The sequence below is a fragment of the Oryx dammah genome, unplaced genomic scaffold (genome assembly GCF_014754425.2).
Source record: "Oryx dammah isolate SB20612 unplaced genomic scaffold, SCBI_Odam_1.1 HiC_scaffold_4, whole genome shotgun sequence".
NCBI lineage: Eukaryota > Metazoa > Chordata > Mammalia > Artiodactyla > Bovidae > Oryx > Oryx dammah.
This window is the reverse complement of record NW_024070188.1, coordinates 40,027,169-40,040,520: the sequence shown is the minus strand read 5'-3', so window position 1 is coordinate 40,040,520 and position 13,352 is coordinate 40,027,169. Positions and strand designations below refer to the sequence as shown.

At 38.5% G+C, this 13,352-nt stretch overlaps 1 protein-coding gene across 2 annotated transcripts in view; it reads left to right on the top strand.

Annotated features, from left to right (window-relative positions):
* The window catches only part of KLHL32 (kelch like family member 32), a 230,930-nt gene that overhangs the window by 213,824 nt on the left and 3,754 nt on the right, over window positions 1–13,352 (top strand). For both annotated transcript variants that reach the window (XM_040239146.1, XM_040239145.1), the window contains exons 9-10: window positions 830–1,022; window positions 2,686–2,780. In XM_040239146.1, the coding sequence (XP_040095080.1) occupies window positions 830–1,022; window positions 2,686–2,780 (288 nt within the window). The remainder of the gene's footprint in view (window positions 1–829; window positions 1,023–2,685; window positions 2,781–13,352) is intronic.

The following is a 13,352-nucleotide window of genomic DNA, read 5'->3' as shown; positions in this document are numbered from 1 at the left end:
AATTTGCTGGCATATTGAGGGCAGCACTTTCACAGCATCATCTTTTAGGATTTGAAATAGCTCAACTGGAATTCCATCCCCCCCCCCAACTAGCTTTATTTTCATAGTGATGCTAAGGCCCACTTGACTTCACATTCCAGTGCTGACTGTGGCTTATTAGATCATGAACTCCTTATTGCCAAATTCAGACTTAAATTGAAGAAAGTAGGGAAAACCACTGGACCATTCAGGTATGACCTAAATCAAGTTTCCTAACATGTACATTATCAGACATGTGTGCCAGGCACTGTTCTAAATGCTTTAGGTGCATTAGCTCATTTAATCTTCACAACAGACTTGTCAGTTGGGTACTGTTATCTCCGTTTTACAGAGGAGGAAACAGGCACAGACAGGTTAAGTAAATTGCCGAGCTCACACACAAATGATAAACTTGGTATCCTGGATCCAGAGCCTGTTATCATTACACCACTGTACACAAATACCTATACATGTGCACTCCTAAGTCATTTGTAGGAGAACGTTCTCTCAATTAGGAGATAACTATCATGAAAACTTCTAAATTCTCATATGCTCCTCTTACAAATGCCAAATGCCCTAAAAAATGCAACCCAAACAAGAGGAAATGCCTTATGTAAGTTGCAAAACAGAGTTAGAACATGTGGAATCTTCTGCACTTGTTTCCAGGTAAGACACCCATTCCTTTCAAACTAACAATATTTAAATAGAATGTGGTCCACCAACAACTACTAATGAGGCACTGCTGTTTTTTGCCATGGACATCTCCAGTAACAGTTGACCTGCATTTCTTTCTTTTTTTTTTTTTTTTCAGAATAAGTGGATAAGCCGTAGCCCTATGCTGCAGAGACGGGTCTACCATTCCATGGCTGCTGTTCAAAGGAAGCTTTATGTTCTTGGAGGCAATGACCTGGATTACAATAATGACCGGATCCTCGTGCGGCATATAGATTCCTACAACATAGACACCGACCAGTGGACGCGCTGCAGTTTTAACCTGTTGACTGGCAAGTACCTTTGATTAAGTAAATCAAGAGAAAGAAGAGATTCAGGAAGTTGACAAACTTGTTTTCTTAGACATCTTGAGGGCAGCTGTAAATATTAAATGCATGATAGTAGAACAACTTGGTTTTGTTACAAAAGGTGAACATTGTTTATCTCTGACTCAGTTCATTGGCTGAGCATCCAGTTTCTCAGGGCCTGTGCTTACCTTTGTGTGTGTTCTCACATTGTCGAGAGAGGCATCTCAAGTCCATTATTGTCAATCAATATTCATGTAGGAACACTGGTATAAGTAGGCAGGATCAGGTGCTGAAAGAGTTAATGACTCTATAGGAGCAATTAATTTTTCTCTTCTCACTTTTAGTCTTATTTCTTATGAGTTCAGGAGAATGGTCTTCACTGTTTATCACTGTCAGATATTGTTTTTTGCCTGTATTTTCCTAAAGAGAAAACGCTGGAGATGTTCTGTGCGTAGAGGTTTAGCAGCACTTCTGACCACACAGACCTATCCAGCCATCACCATGAGCAGCACTTGGTAGGGACCATCCTCATCCCAAAGCGAATGAAAAGAAAGCAGCAAACAGCCTAGCCCTGACGTTTCCTTATGAAGTTGAAAACTTCCTCCCTTCTTGGCTTGCATTATTAAGATCCCTTCCCTTCCATTATTATGATCACAGACTCAAACGGTGGGCAGGACTACAGCCTGAAGTCATTTTAGTATGCTGAGTGGGCACTCAGTCACTCACAGCCACTGCTAAGGAGGCCACCTTGGGGGCATAACCGTTGGGAGAGGTTTAGATGCTTTATACTGAGCTCATTTTTCTGAAAAATGATCTGAAGCCCACCTACAAGCACTTAACTCTTAAGTTTCCGTATGGTACCTTAGCCCCTTGGTCCCTCGATCTGAGATTCTGTCTGCTGTAGGATCCAGCTTATTTATTACCGGAGTCAATTCTGTGTCAGCCCATCAATATGAAGAGACTGTCTCACTCTCTGATGGCCTCCAGGGAAGAATATGTGGTAGTGAGTTATTCTTTTTTTTTTTTTTTAATGGAAGAGGAACCTTTCATCATTTTGGCGTGTCTATATCTAGGGACTACCCAGGCTGGTCTTGGCTCAGGAACTTTAATATAGTCTTAAAACTGTTGAGTATGTAAAGAAAAAGGAAGGTAGTAACTATCAGTCTTTTTCTGTCATTTGTCTTCATTTGGGGCACGCTAGGGGCATGGCTCTGTTTTATTCGCTTCTTGGGGTTGCAGCTGTTATAGATGTAAGCACTTGCCTTAAAAGTATTTGTATTCAGTAGAACAAGAGGTGTTTTGCATTCCTAAAATATACTTTATTTCCATTAGCATTAATTAATGGCATACAACATGGTATGAAACTCTTCTATATGGCTTATTATTGCTGTCTTTAATGCTGTCTTTACTAATTTGACTGGCTATTAAGTGTTATAACTTGGTTCTGACCCAACACAGATTCATTCTCTGAGGGTGGTTAATTCTTCCCTCTGAGACCTGGGAGGCAGGGATTAGTTGCGGCAAAAATCCTGTGGAGTGTACGTATGTGCCACAGGGGAAAACTATCCCTCAGTGGCAAAAGGGTTAATTAAGACATGCAAGGAAATAGATTTATTTTTCCTCTTTTATTCAATTCTCTTTACTTTAGGCCAAAATGAATCTGGAGTTGCTGTCCATAATGAGAGAATATACTTAGTTGGTGGATATTCGATTTGGACAAATGAGCCTCTGGCTTGTATCCAGGTGAGTGGTTGAAGTCCCCTTTTGAAGTTCATTCAAGTGGTTCAGTGAGGTTATTTTTTTGCAGTGCTGAATTGAAGAAAGAATATTTACACGCAGAAAGAAGATTGAGCTCCTCTGTGCAGCTAGTTCAGCCACTAAACTTCATTCTGCATCCTAAAAATGATATCTAATGATTGAGTCCTGTTGAAAATAAAGATGAGAATGAGCTTTAACAGTATATATAATATATACAGGAAGTGGGGGAAGTGGAATGCTTTTCCCTTTTTTATAAACCAAAACCTGTTGAAATCTTGGTAACAGTACTTTCACATCGGCAAAACTTATTTTCTGTATATTCCAATTCGTTCATTTAACAAATGCCCCCTATAATGGTGTTCTTTCCTAGCAGAAGTGAGTAGTAGTGTTTTGTGATTGGTCTGAACGGAGAACCTCTGCTCCCAGAGTATCCTTGGCACATGAACATGTGAGCAGCCCAGACTGGGCAAGCTGCTAGCTGGGGTGTTCAGAACAGCAATGGCTATTGATATAAATAGTCAAGGTGGTGTTATTTATGTTTTTTTTTTTTTTTTTAACAATTCTTACCAGAGCTGTTTTTCTACTTTGAGTTCTCTGATAACATATTGACATGTATTAGCCCTGACCTTTCCCTGATCTCCAGAAAAATATATCATTATAACTATTCATAATATCTAACTTCATCTCTGTGGGAAGATTTTAAACAGATGCTTCAATGTCTTTAATAGTTGCAGGACTATTTGAGCTTTTAATTTCTTCTTCACATCTCATAAGGTAGGTATCTTTTTTTCAAGAAACTTTCCCATGTTTTCTAAGTTTTCAAAAGTGTTAGTATATAGATATTGAGTTGGTTATATTCTACTTTACATTCATAATATTGCTTTTTTTTTTCTTTCCTTCCATTCTTGATCTGTCTTGCCCAAGACTTGTCTGGGGATTTTAACTTATTTCTACTGTTGATATAGATAAGTAGTTTTAAGTCAGCAAAAGTAGCATAGAAATGAATATTTAACAGGCTTGTCCTGATGGATGTAGTTTCTGATCTAACAGAGGGAATGTAGTGTGTTAGTTTAAGGTATATGACATAATTTTATTTACCTATACATTGCTAAGTAATCACCACAGTAAATTGAACATCCATTACCTCACATAGTTGCACATTTGTACTTTTTTCTTATGAGAACTTTTAAGGTTTACTTCCTTAGCAAGCTTCAAATATGCAATATAGTATAGTCAACATTCAGGACATTGTATCCCTGAACTTATTCTTATCACTTTTTTGAGGTATCTTTTGGCTGCCTCACCCATTTCTGTCACTCCCCACTGCTTGCCTCTTGCGACCACCAATCTGTCTTTGCTTTCCGTGAGTTCAATTTTTTTTGTTTTATTCCACATATAAGTGAGATCATAGAGTTTTGTCTCTTTCTGACATATTTTTCTTTTTGGAGTGACCAGAAAGCTTACTTGGGTTTTTCCATAAGATGGTACAGAAAAACCTGAACAAACTTTTTGGCCAACCCATTACCTAGACTAATGATGCCCTCAAGGTGCATATATGTTGTTGCAAAAGAACAGCTTCCTATTTTAATGTCTCCTATATATATATGTTTGTGTGTGTGTGTAGATAGATAGATATCTATCTCACATCTTCTTTCTCCATTCATCCATAAGTGGACACTTAGGTTATTTTCATGTCCTGGCTATTCTATATAATGCTGTAGTGAACATGGTACAGATGTCTCTTCATGATACTGATTTTGTTTTCTTTGCATAAGTACCCAGAAGTGGAGTTACTATATCATAAGGTATTTTTAACTTTTCGTGGAAATGTCATACTTTTTTCCAATAGTAGCTGCATCATTACTGGAAAGCATTACAAAGCTAGTGGATGAAGGTGATGGAATTCCAGCCAAGCTATTTAAATCCTAGAAGATGATGCTGGTAAAGTGCTACACTTAATGTCAGCAAATTTGTCAGTTTTCATTCCAGTTCCAAAGAAGGGCAGTCCCTAAAATGTTTCAACTACCAGACAGTTGTGCTCATTTCATATGCTAGTATGGTTATGTTCAAAATCCTTCAAACTAGGCTTGAAGTATGAGAACTGAGAATTTCCAGATGTACAAGCTGGGTTTAGAAAAGGCAGAGGAACCAGAAATCAAATTGCCAACATTCGCTGGATCATTAGAGAAAGCATGGGAATTCCAGAAAGACATCTGTTTCACTGAGTATGCTAAAGCCTTAGAATGTGTGGATCACAACAAACTGGAAAATTCTTCAAGAATGGGAATATCTACCAGACCACCTTCCCTGTCTTCTGAGAAACCTGTGTGCAGGCCAAGAAGCAACAGTTAGAACTGAACATGCAACAAAGGACTGGTTCCAAAGTGGGAAAGGAGTATATCAGGGCTATATATTGTCACCCTGCTTATTTAGCTTATATGCAGAGTATATCATGAGAAATGCCAGGCTGGATGAATCACAAGCTGGAATCAAGATTGTTGGGAGAAGTATCAACAACCTCAGATATGCATATGATACCACTCTAATGGCAGAAAGTGAAGAGGAACTGAGGAGCCTTTGATGAGGGTGAAAGAGGAGAGTGAAAAAGCTGGCTTGAAACTCAACATTCAAAAAACAAAAATCATTGCATCCGGTCCCATCACTTCATGGGGAATAGATGGGGAAATAATGGAAACAGTGACAGACTTTATTTTCTTGGGCTCTGAAATCACTGCTGATGGAAACTGCAGCCATGAAATTAAAAGATGTTTGCTCCTTGGAAGAAAAACTATGACCAACCTAGACAGCATATCAAAAAGCAGAGACATCACTTTGCCAATAGTGATCCCCCTAGTCAAAGGTATGGTTTTTCTAGTAGTCATGTATAGATTTTAGAGTTGTACCATAAAGAAGGCTGAGTGCCAGAGAATTGATGCTTTCAAACTGTGGTGCCAGAGAAGACTCTTGAGAGTCTCTTGGACAGCAAGGAGATCCAAGCACTCAATCCTAAAGGAAATCAACCCTGAATATTCATTGGAAAGACTGATGCTGAAGGTCCAATACTTTGGCCACCTGATATGAAGAACCAACTCATTGGAAAAGACCCTGATGCTGGGAAAGATTGAAGGCAAAAGGAGAAGGAGGTGGTAGGAGATGGTTAGATAGAATCACCAACTAAATGGACATTAGTTTGAACAAACTCCGGGAGATAGTGAATAACTGGGAAGCCTTCTGTGCTAAAGTCCATGGGGTTGCAAAGAGTCAGATACCACTTAGCAACTGAACAACAACAAAGCTACACCAATTTACATGCCTTCCCTACCTACAGTGCACAAGGTACAAAGTACAGTACTTACTAATCATGAACACTAATTAACTCCTCATTACATCTGACTGTTCCCAAACAAATCTGTTTTCAAAAAGATGAAGGAGTACATGGGTATATCGTAAGCCACTGAGGATATTCTAGAGTAGCCTCAGGATTAAGGTGATTCTGAAAGAGGCAATTCATACATTTTAATCAAATAAGTTTTAATCAAAGCTTGTGTTAATGGAATAAATTTCATCTCTGAGATTGAACAATAAAAGATCCTAATGTATCTGTTTTTTTAAAAAATAAGCATTATGGGTAGTTCTGTATTCCCATAGTCACTTTGAAGTACCACATCAATCAGTCATTTGCAAAAGCTGTGTTTATTTCCTTGGCTAGCATGTTAGTCCCACAAAGCACAGATAAACCTGATAAAGGCTTTTAGGAGCCTTTATTGTTTGTAGATAATAAGTTCATATAAGCATGCGAATTGTCATTTAAAGAGAGGCTTGGAATGTTAAGTCTTCATGGATAACAGACTCATCACATATCTTCGATTTTAGCTACTGACAGCGATTATGGGTTACATTATCATTCATTCTTAACCATGGCTGTACAGTCTCAAGTATTTATTTTGGGGGGTGACTACAGAACTATTTACTTTGGTTCATTAACAGTAAATATGTTGATGGTTGAAGAGACTACCTACATGTTCAAGCCATTTCCTTACTACTTTCTGGAAGAATATCCAGCAGAGAAGTAAGATAATGAGAGACTGAAATAGTATTTATGGGAAGATACTGACTAGAGAGTAGAAATTCCTGAGTACATAGCATCAGGTTGAAAATCACAGGAGACAAGACAAGACGGTGAAGTAGAGGACACAAGCTGACCTCTTCTATGGAAATACCAAAATCACAACTAACTGCTGAATAACCACTGGCAAATGCTGGAAGCTACCAAAAAGATACCCTACATCCACAAGACGGTGGGAGGGGTCAATTGTGATAAAGTTCAATCCCATACATGCTGGGTGGGCAACCCACAAACCAAAAACTAATTATATCACAGAAGTTCTCCCACAGGAGTAAAAGTTCTGAGCCCCACATCAGGCTGCCAGCCTGGGGGTCTGGCAATAGGGTTAGCCCCCAGAGAATCTGGCTTTGAAGGCCAGTGTAGTTTAGTTACAGGAATTTCACAGGACTGGGGGAAACAAATTCCATTCATGGAGGGCACGCAGAGTCTTGTGTGTACCAGAACTCAGGAAAGAGAGTCATTGTCCTTGTATGAGACTAGGCCAGACTTACCTGCTAATATTGGAGGCTCTCCTGCATGGAGGGTGGGGATGTGTGGCTGTGAAGTCAGAATGGTGTAAATCACTGCTGCGGAACAGAATAAAGAAAGAAAAGATATAAGGATAGTCTAAGAGGCCTCTGAACAATAGTAAATGCACTAACATTTGCATTATAGGGGTCCCAGAAGAAGAGAGAGAGAGAAAGGACCTGAGGAAATCTCTGAAGAGAAAATAGCTAAAAACTTCCCTAACATGGGGAAGGAAACAGTTACTCAAGTCCAGGAAGCACAGAGTCCCAGGAAGGTTAAATTTGAGGAGGAACATGCTGAGACAGTAATAAACTGACAGAAATTAAAGGCAAAGAAAAAATGCTAAAAGCAATAAGGGAAAAAATAATGTACAAGGAAACTCCCATAAGGTTATCAACTGATTTCTCTGTAGGTAAGAAGGGAGTGTGGCACAATACATTTAAACTGATGAAAGGTAAGAACCTACAACCTACTCAGCAAGGCTCTCCTGGAGATTTGACAAGAAACCAAAAGCTTTACAGACAAGCAGAAGCTAAGAGAATTCAACACCACCAGACTGGCTTTGCAACAAATACTAAAGGAACTTCTCCAGGTGGAAAAAAAAGGCCATGACTAGAAACAAAATTATGAATGGGAAAGCTCACTGGTAAAGACAAACATACAGTGAAGGTAGGAGATCACCTGCACACAAATATGGTATCAGAATCAGCAAGTGTGAGCAGAGCACAAATGCAAGATACTGGAAATGCACCAAAAAACCAATTACAGACCAATATCACCGATGTGAAGTAAAGCCGCTCAGTCGTGCGACCCCATGGACTGCAGCCTACCAGGCTCCCCCATCCATGGGATTTTCCAGACAAGAGTACTGGAGTGGGGTGCCATTGTGAACATAGATGTAAAAACCCTCAACAAAACATTAGCAACAATACATTAAAGGGCTCATACACCGTGATGAAATGGGGTTTATCTCAGGGATGCAAGGATTTTTTGATATCTGCAGATCAGTCTGTGATATACCACACCTACCAATTGAAGAATAAAACCCATATGATCATCTCAATAGATGCAGGGAAAGCTTCTGATAAAATTCAACACCCATTTACAGTTAAAAAACTCTCCAGAAAGTAGGCATAGAGAGAGTCTACCCAAAATAATTAAAGGCCATATGTGACAGACCTACAGCTAACATCATAATCAACAGTGAAAAGCTGAAAGCATTTCCTCTAAGATCAGGAAAAAGACAAGGATGTCTCCTCATACCACTTTATTAAACATAGCTGTAGAAGTTATAGCCATGGTAATCCAAAGAGAAATAAAGGGAATCCAAATTGGCAAAGAGGGAGTGAAACTGTCACTGTTTGCAGATGACATGATACTATACATAGAAAATCCTAAAGCTGCTACCAGAAAACTACTAAAGCTTGCTAATGAATTTGGTAAAATTGCAAGATACAAAATAAATGCAAGGAAATCTGTTGCATTTCTATACACTAACAATGAAAGATCAGAAAGAGAAATTAAAATAATCCCATTGCATCAAAAAGAATAAGATACTTAGGAATAAATCTAAGGAAGCAAAAGACAAGGACTCTGAAAACTGTTAGATGCTGATAAATTAAAGATGATACAAACAGAAGACATACAGTATCTCTGAATTGGAAGAAATCAATATAGTTGTTAATAAAATGACCGATAATACCCAAGACAATCTACAGATTGAATGCCTTCCCTATCAAATTACCAACAGTATTTTTCACAGAACTGGAACAAAAATTTTTTTTAAAATTTATACGGAAGCACATAAGACCCCAAATAGCCAAATCAATCTTGAGAAAGAAAAGCAGAGTTGGAGGAAAGAGGTTCCCTGACCTTCGGACAGTACTACAAAGCTACAGTCATCAAACAGTATGGTACTGGCAGGAAAACAGAAATTTAAGTCAAAAGAACAGGATAGAAAGCCCCATGGTCAATTACACACCAATTCATCTACAAGAAAGGAAGCAAGACGACTACATATACAATGGAGAAAACACAGTTTCTTCAATAAATAGTGATGGGAAAAATTAAATTACAGTTTTTAACACAATACACAAAAATAAACTCAAAATGGATTAAAGACGTAAATATAAGACCCAATACTGTACAACTCCTACAGGAAAACATAGGCAGAACACTCTTTGATATAAATTGCAGAAGTATCTTTTTTGATCTGTCTCCTAGAATAATGGAAATAAAAACAAAAATAAACAGATGGGACTTAAAAGCTTTTAGACAGCAAAGGAAACTATAAAAAAAAATCAGCAAAAGACAACCCACAGAATGGGAAAAAATATTTGCAAATGGTGCATCTGACAAGGGATTTCCAAAATTTACAGACATCTCATGTCAGAAAAATATCAGAAAAATCCAGACAAAAAATGAGAAGACCTAAATCTGTGTCATCTGTCACAGATGGTCACAGATGACCACGAGGCACATGAGAAGACACTCAACATCGTTAAAAATTAGAGAAATGCAAATCAAAACTACAGTATCACCTCACACCAGTCAGAATGGCCATCATCAAAAAGTCTACAAAAAGTAAATGTTGGAGAGTGTGGAGGAAAGGAAACCCTCCTACACGGTTGAGAATGTAAATTGGTACAACCACGATGGAGAACAGTATGGAGGTTCCTTAAAAAGCTAAAAATAGAGCTACCACACGATCCAGCAATCCAATTCCTGGGCATGTATCTGGGGAAAACCATGTTTCAAAGGATATGTGCACCCTAATTTTCATTGCAACACTGTTGCAATAGCCAAGACATGAAGTTAACCTAAAATGTCTATCAACAGAGGAATGGATAAAGGTGTGGTACATATCTACAACGGAATATTACCCAGCCATTAAAAAGAATGAAATAATGCCATTTGTAAAGACATAGATGGACCTGGAGATTATCATGCTAAGTGAAGTTAGAGAAAGTCAAATTATCATGATACCATTCATATGCAAAATCTAAAGAAAATGATACAATGAACTTATTTACAAAACAGACTCACAGATTTAGAGAACACATTTATGATAACCATGGGGGGAGAATCAAGGGGGAGGGATAGACTGGGAGTTTGAGATTGACATGTACATGCTACTATGTTTAAAACCGATAACCAACATGGAGCTACTGTAAATCACAGGGTACATGGCTCAATACTCTGTAACAACCTAAATGGGAAAAGAATTTCAAAAAGGATAGATATATGTGTAACTGAATCACTTTGTCATATACCTAAAACTATCAACATTGTTAACCAACTATATTCCAATGTGAAATAAAAATTAAAAACAAAACAAAACAAATTTTAAGCTCCAAAATGTTGAATAAATTGAGATATGATCTGTGAAGGAAAAAAGTATAGGAAAGAGTGGAGAAAATAGTTTAGATGTTAAAAATATCAGAAGTTTAAGTTTTTTTATAAGTCACAAATATGTAGAATTCTTGGATACTAAAGGCATGGCTGGCTAAGATTAGTGAAATTCACACTTAAATAGTTCACAGACTGGTCTGTTAACATCCAGGACTCGTCTTTTTTTTCCCCATCTTAAAAATACCAGCCAATAACCTGTCTATTAGACTGACCCTTCTGGACTCTCATTAAAGTTTATTTAACTATCATTTGTAGGATTCAGCCACACAGGGATGAAGCATGTCAAACGTTGAGGAACCATACTTTTTTATCTTCTTTCCTGCTGTGTGACTTACCACAAACTGTTTAACCCATTATGAGGACAACTGAAACAAGAGTAAAGCTGAGATGCTCTTAAATTAATAAAGATTGAGCTTTGGACTTGTTAGTAATACTTACTCATGGAAAATGTTAAGTCCTGAGGAGTCGGGTGCTCTTGTTTATTCAGTGGGTATGTAAGCAAGCAGCTGGCACAGAGCTCGACTCTGGTCTGGTATCCTGTGGATGACAAGCATAAAGGAGCAGCTGCCTAAGTGATTAGTCTATGCTGTCAGATCACCTCCACTGCTCTTCACTTAGGATTACTTCTTTTTGGCTGGAGGATATGCTGCCAAGTTGGCACCTCCTTCTCCCCAATGCCTTCTCTCTGCCAGCTTTCAAGGGAGTGTTTTGGAGAAAAACCACCAACCCTTCGTTTTCCCCATCTTACAGATTAAATAAATTATATCTGCTTAGTGGCTTCTCAGGTGGCATAGTGATGAAGAATCTGCCTGCCAATACCAGGGATGCAAGAGACATGGGTTCAATTCTTGGGTTGGGAAGATCCCCTGGAGTAGGAAATGGCAACCCGCTCCAGTATTCTTGCCTGGTGAATCCCATGGACAGAGGAGCCTGGTGGGGTTACAATCCATGGGGTTGCAGAGTTGGACCTGCCTGAGCACGCACATATACACTTACCATACGCAGTCTCTCTTGGTCCAGGAAACCAGACGGAAGTTCTCTGGATGGTGATTTCAGCTTTTGTGCTCTAAAAATGTATTCAGTCGGGGCGGGGATGTCACAAAATGGCATGAAATCCTTATTCTTTCTTGGGTTGCAACTCTGAGCCAAAAAACTGGCTCTGCCACTTACTAACTATGTGACCTTGAGTAAGTCACACAGCTAGTCAAATTCACAAGGTGGGAGAATACTACTTGTCAAATTGATCTTAAAGTTTCTCCAGGAAAGAATATAAGAATAACCAAGAAATGCTTGAAAATGAATGAGAGAGACATGCCCTTACCCAAAGTAACTGTAAATGTGCTACTAGTAGGAAGATACATAAATTAACAAAAGAAAACAAATACCTGTTTGTAGCATGTATTGGAGCTATTTAAAATTAGTAGTGACAGGCCATATTGTTCAGTAAATGGGATCAACAGCTAAATGTCCATTTGGGGAAAAAAAGCTACAAGTTTGATCTTTTATTCTAGGCCTTACTGATGTCCCGTCTTTATGGGCTTGGATCCCCAAATCTCAAGGGCCCTTTCATCTAAAATAATGCATTACTGCATTAAAAGCTTAAGAATTATCCACTTAGGTGACAGATGTGGGTGTAAGAGTGGACGAGACCACTGAAGAGCGCCACAGGGTCTGTGGTTGGAATATCGGGGCACGTCTGCATTTAGGATGTGGCTGGAAGAAGTGGACCAAAGTGGCTGACACCAGGACAATATGAATGACAGCCTTTTTTTTTTTTAAGGTCACAGAACCCAAGGGAGGAAAAGTTTTAAATGAAGTTAGAGGAAGGTCGTATGAAGAGAGGATAAGATGATTGAGGGCTAGTTTTATGGGTTCGACAAGTATGACATGGCCAGCTTGTCTTATAAAAAAGAATCTTCCTAGTACTAAGATTAAACCAGAAATCAGTGAGGTGACAGCAGGCACTGACTAACAAAGCTTCTTTTCCATATAAGGAAAGAGATGAAACTCCAGCTTAACAAGGAAATAACTGGGGAAAAATCTCCAGAAGCAATTTATTTTCCTGAACCTGCTACAAAGCTGTAATATTCTCTGTGCCAGACCTTGAGTGAGATGATCTCACCAGTTTTCAGAGCAAAGCTGCAAAGTCAGTGTTGTTTTCATATTGCAGATGAGGATTTGTAAGCCAGCATACAAACAACACTTACTAGTTTGGGCAAGTTACTTAACCAATCTCAGGCAGTTTTATTAAAGGACGATAAAGCTGCCTACATCTCAACACTTGTTCTGAAGGCTAAATTATTATAAACAAACATCTATGTACATACACATAAATGTGTAGAATAGTATTTTACAGGAACTAAATACATATTTCTGGTACAACACTGTGAGAAAAATAGCAATATATAAGATATAGTCATGTCAGCATAATTGAAATTTACTGCAAGTTTTCTTTCATGTGTACACAGCTTTATTTTGAACCACCACCTTTAACATACCGATTTCTCCCTTCC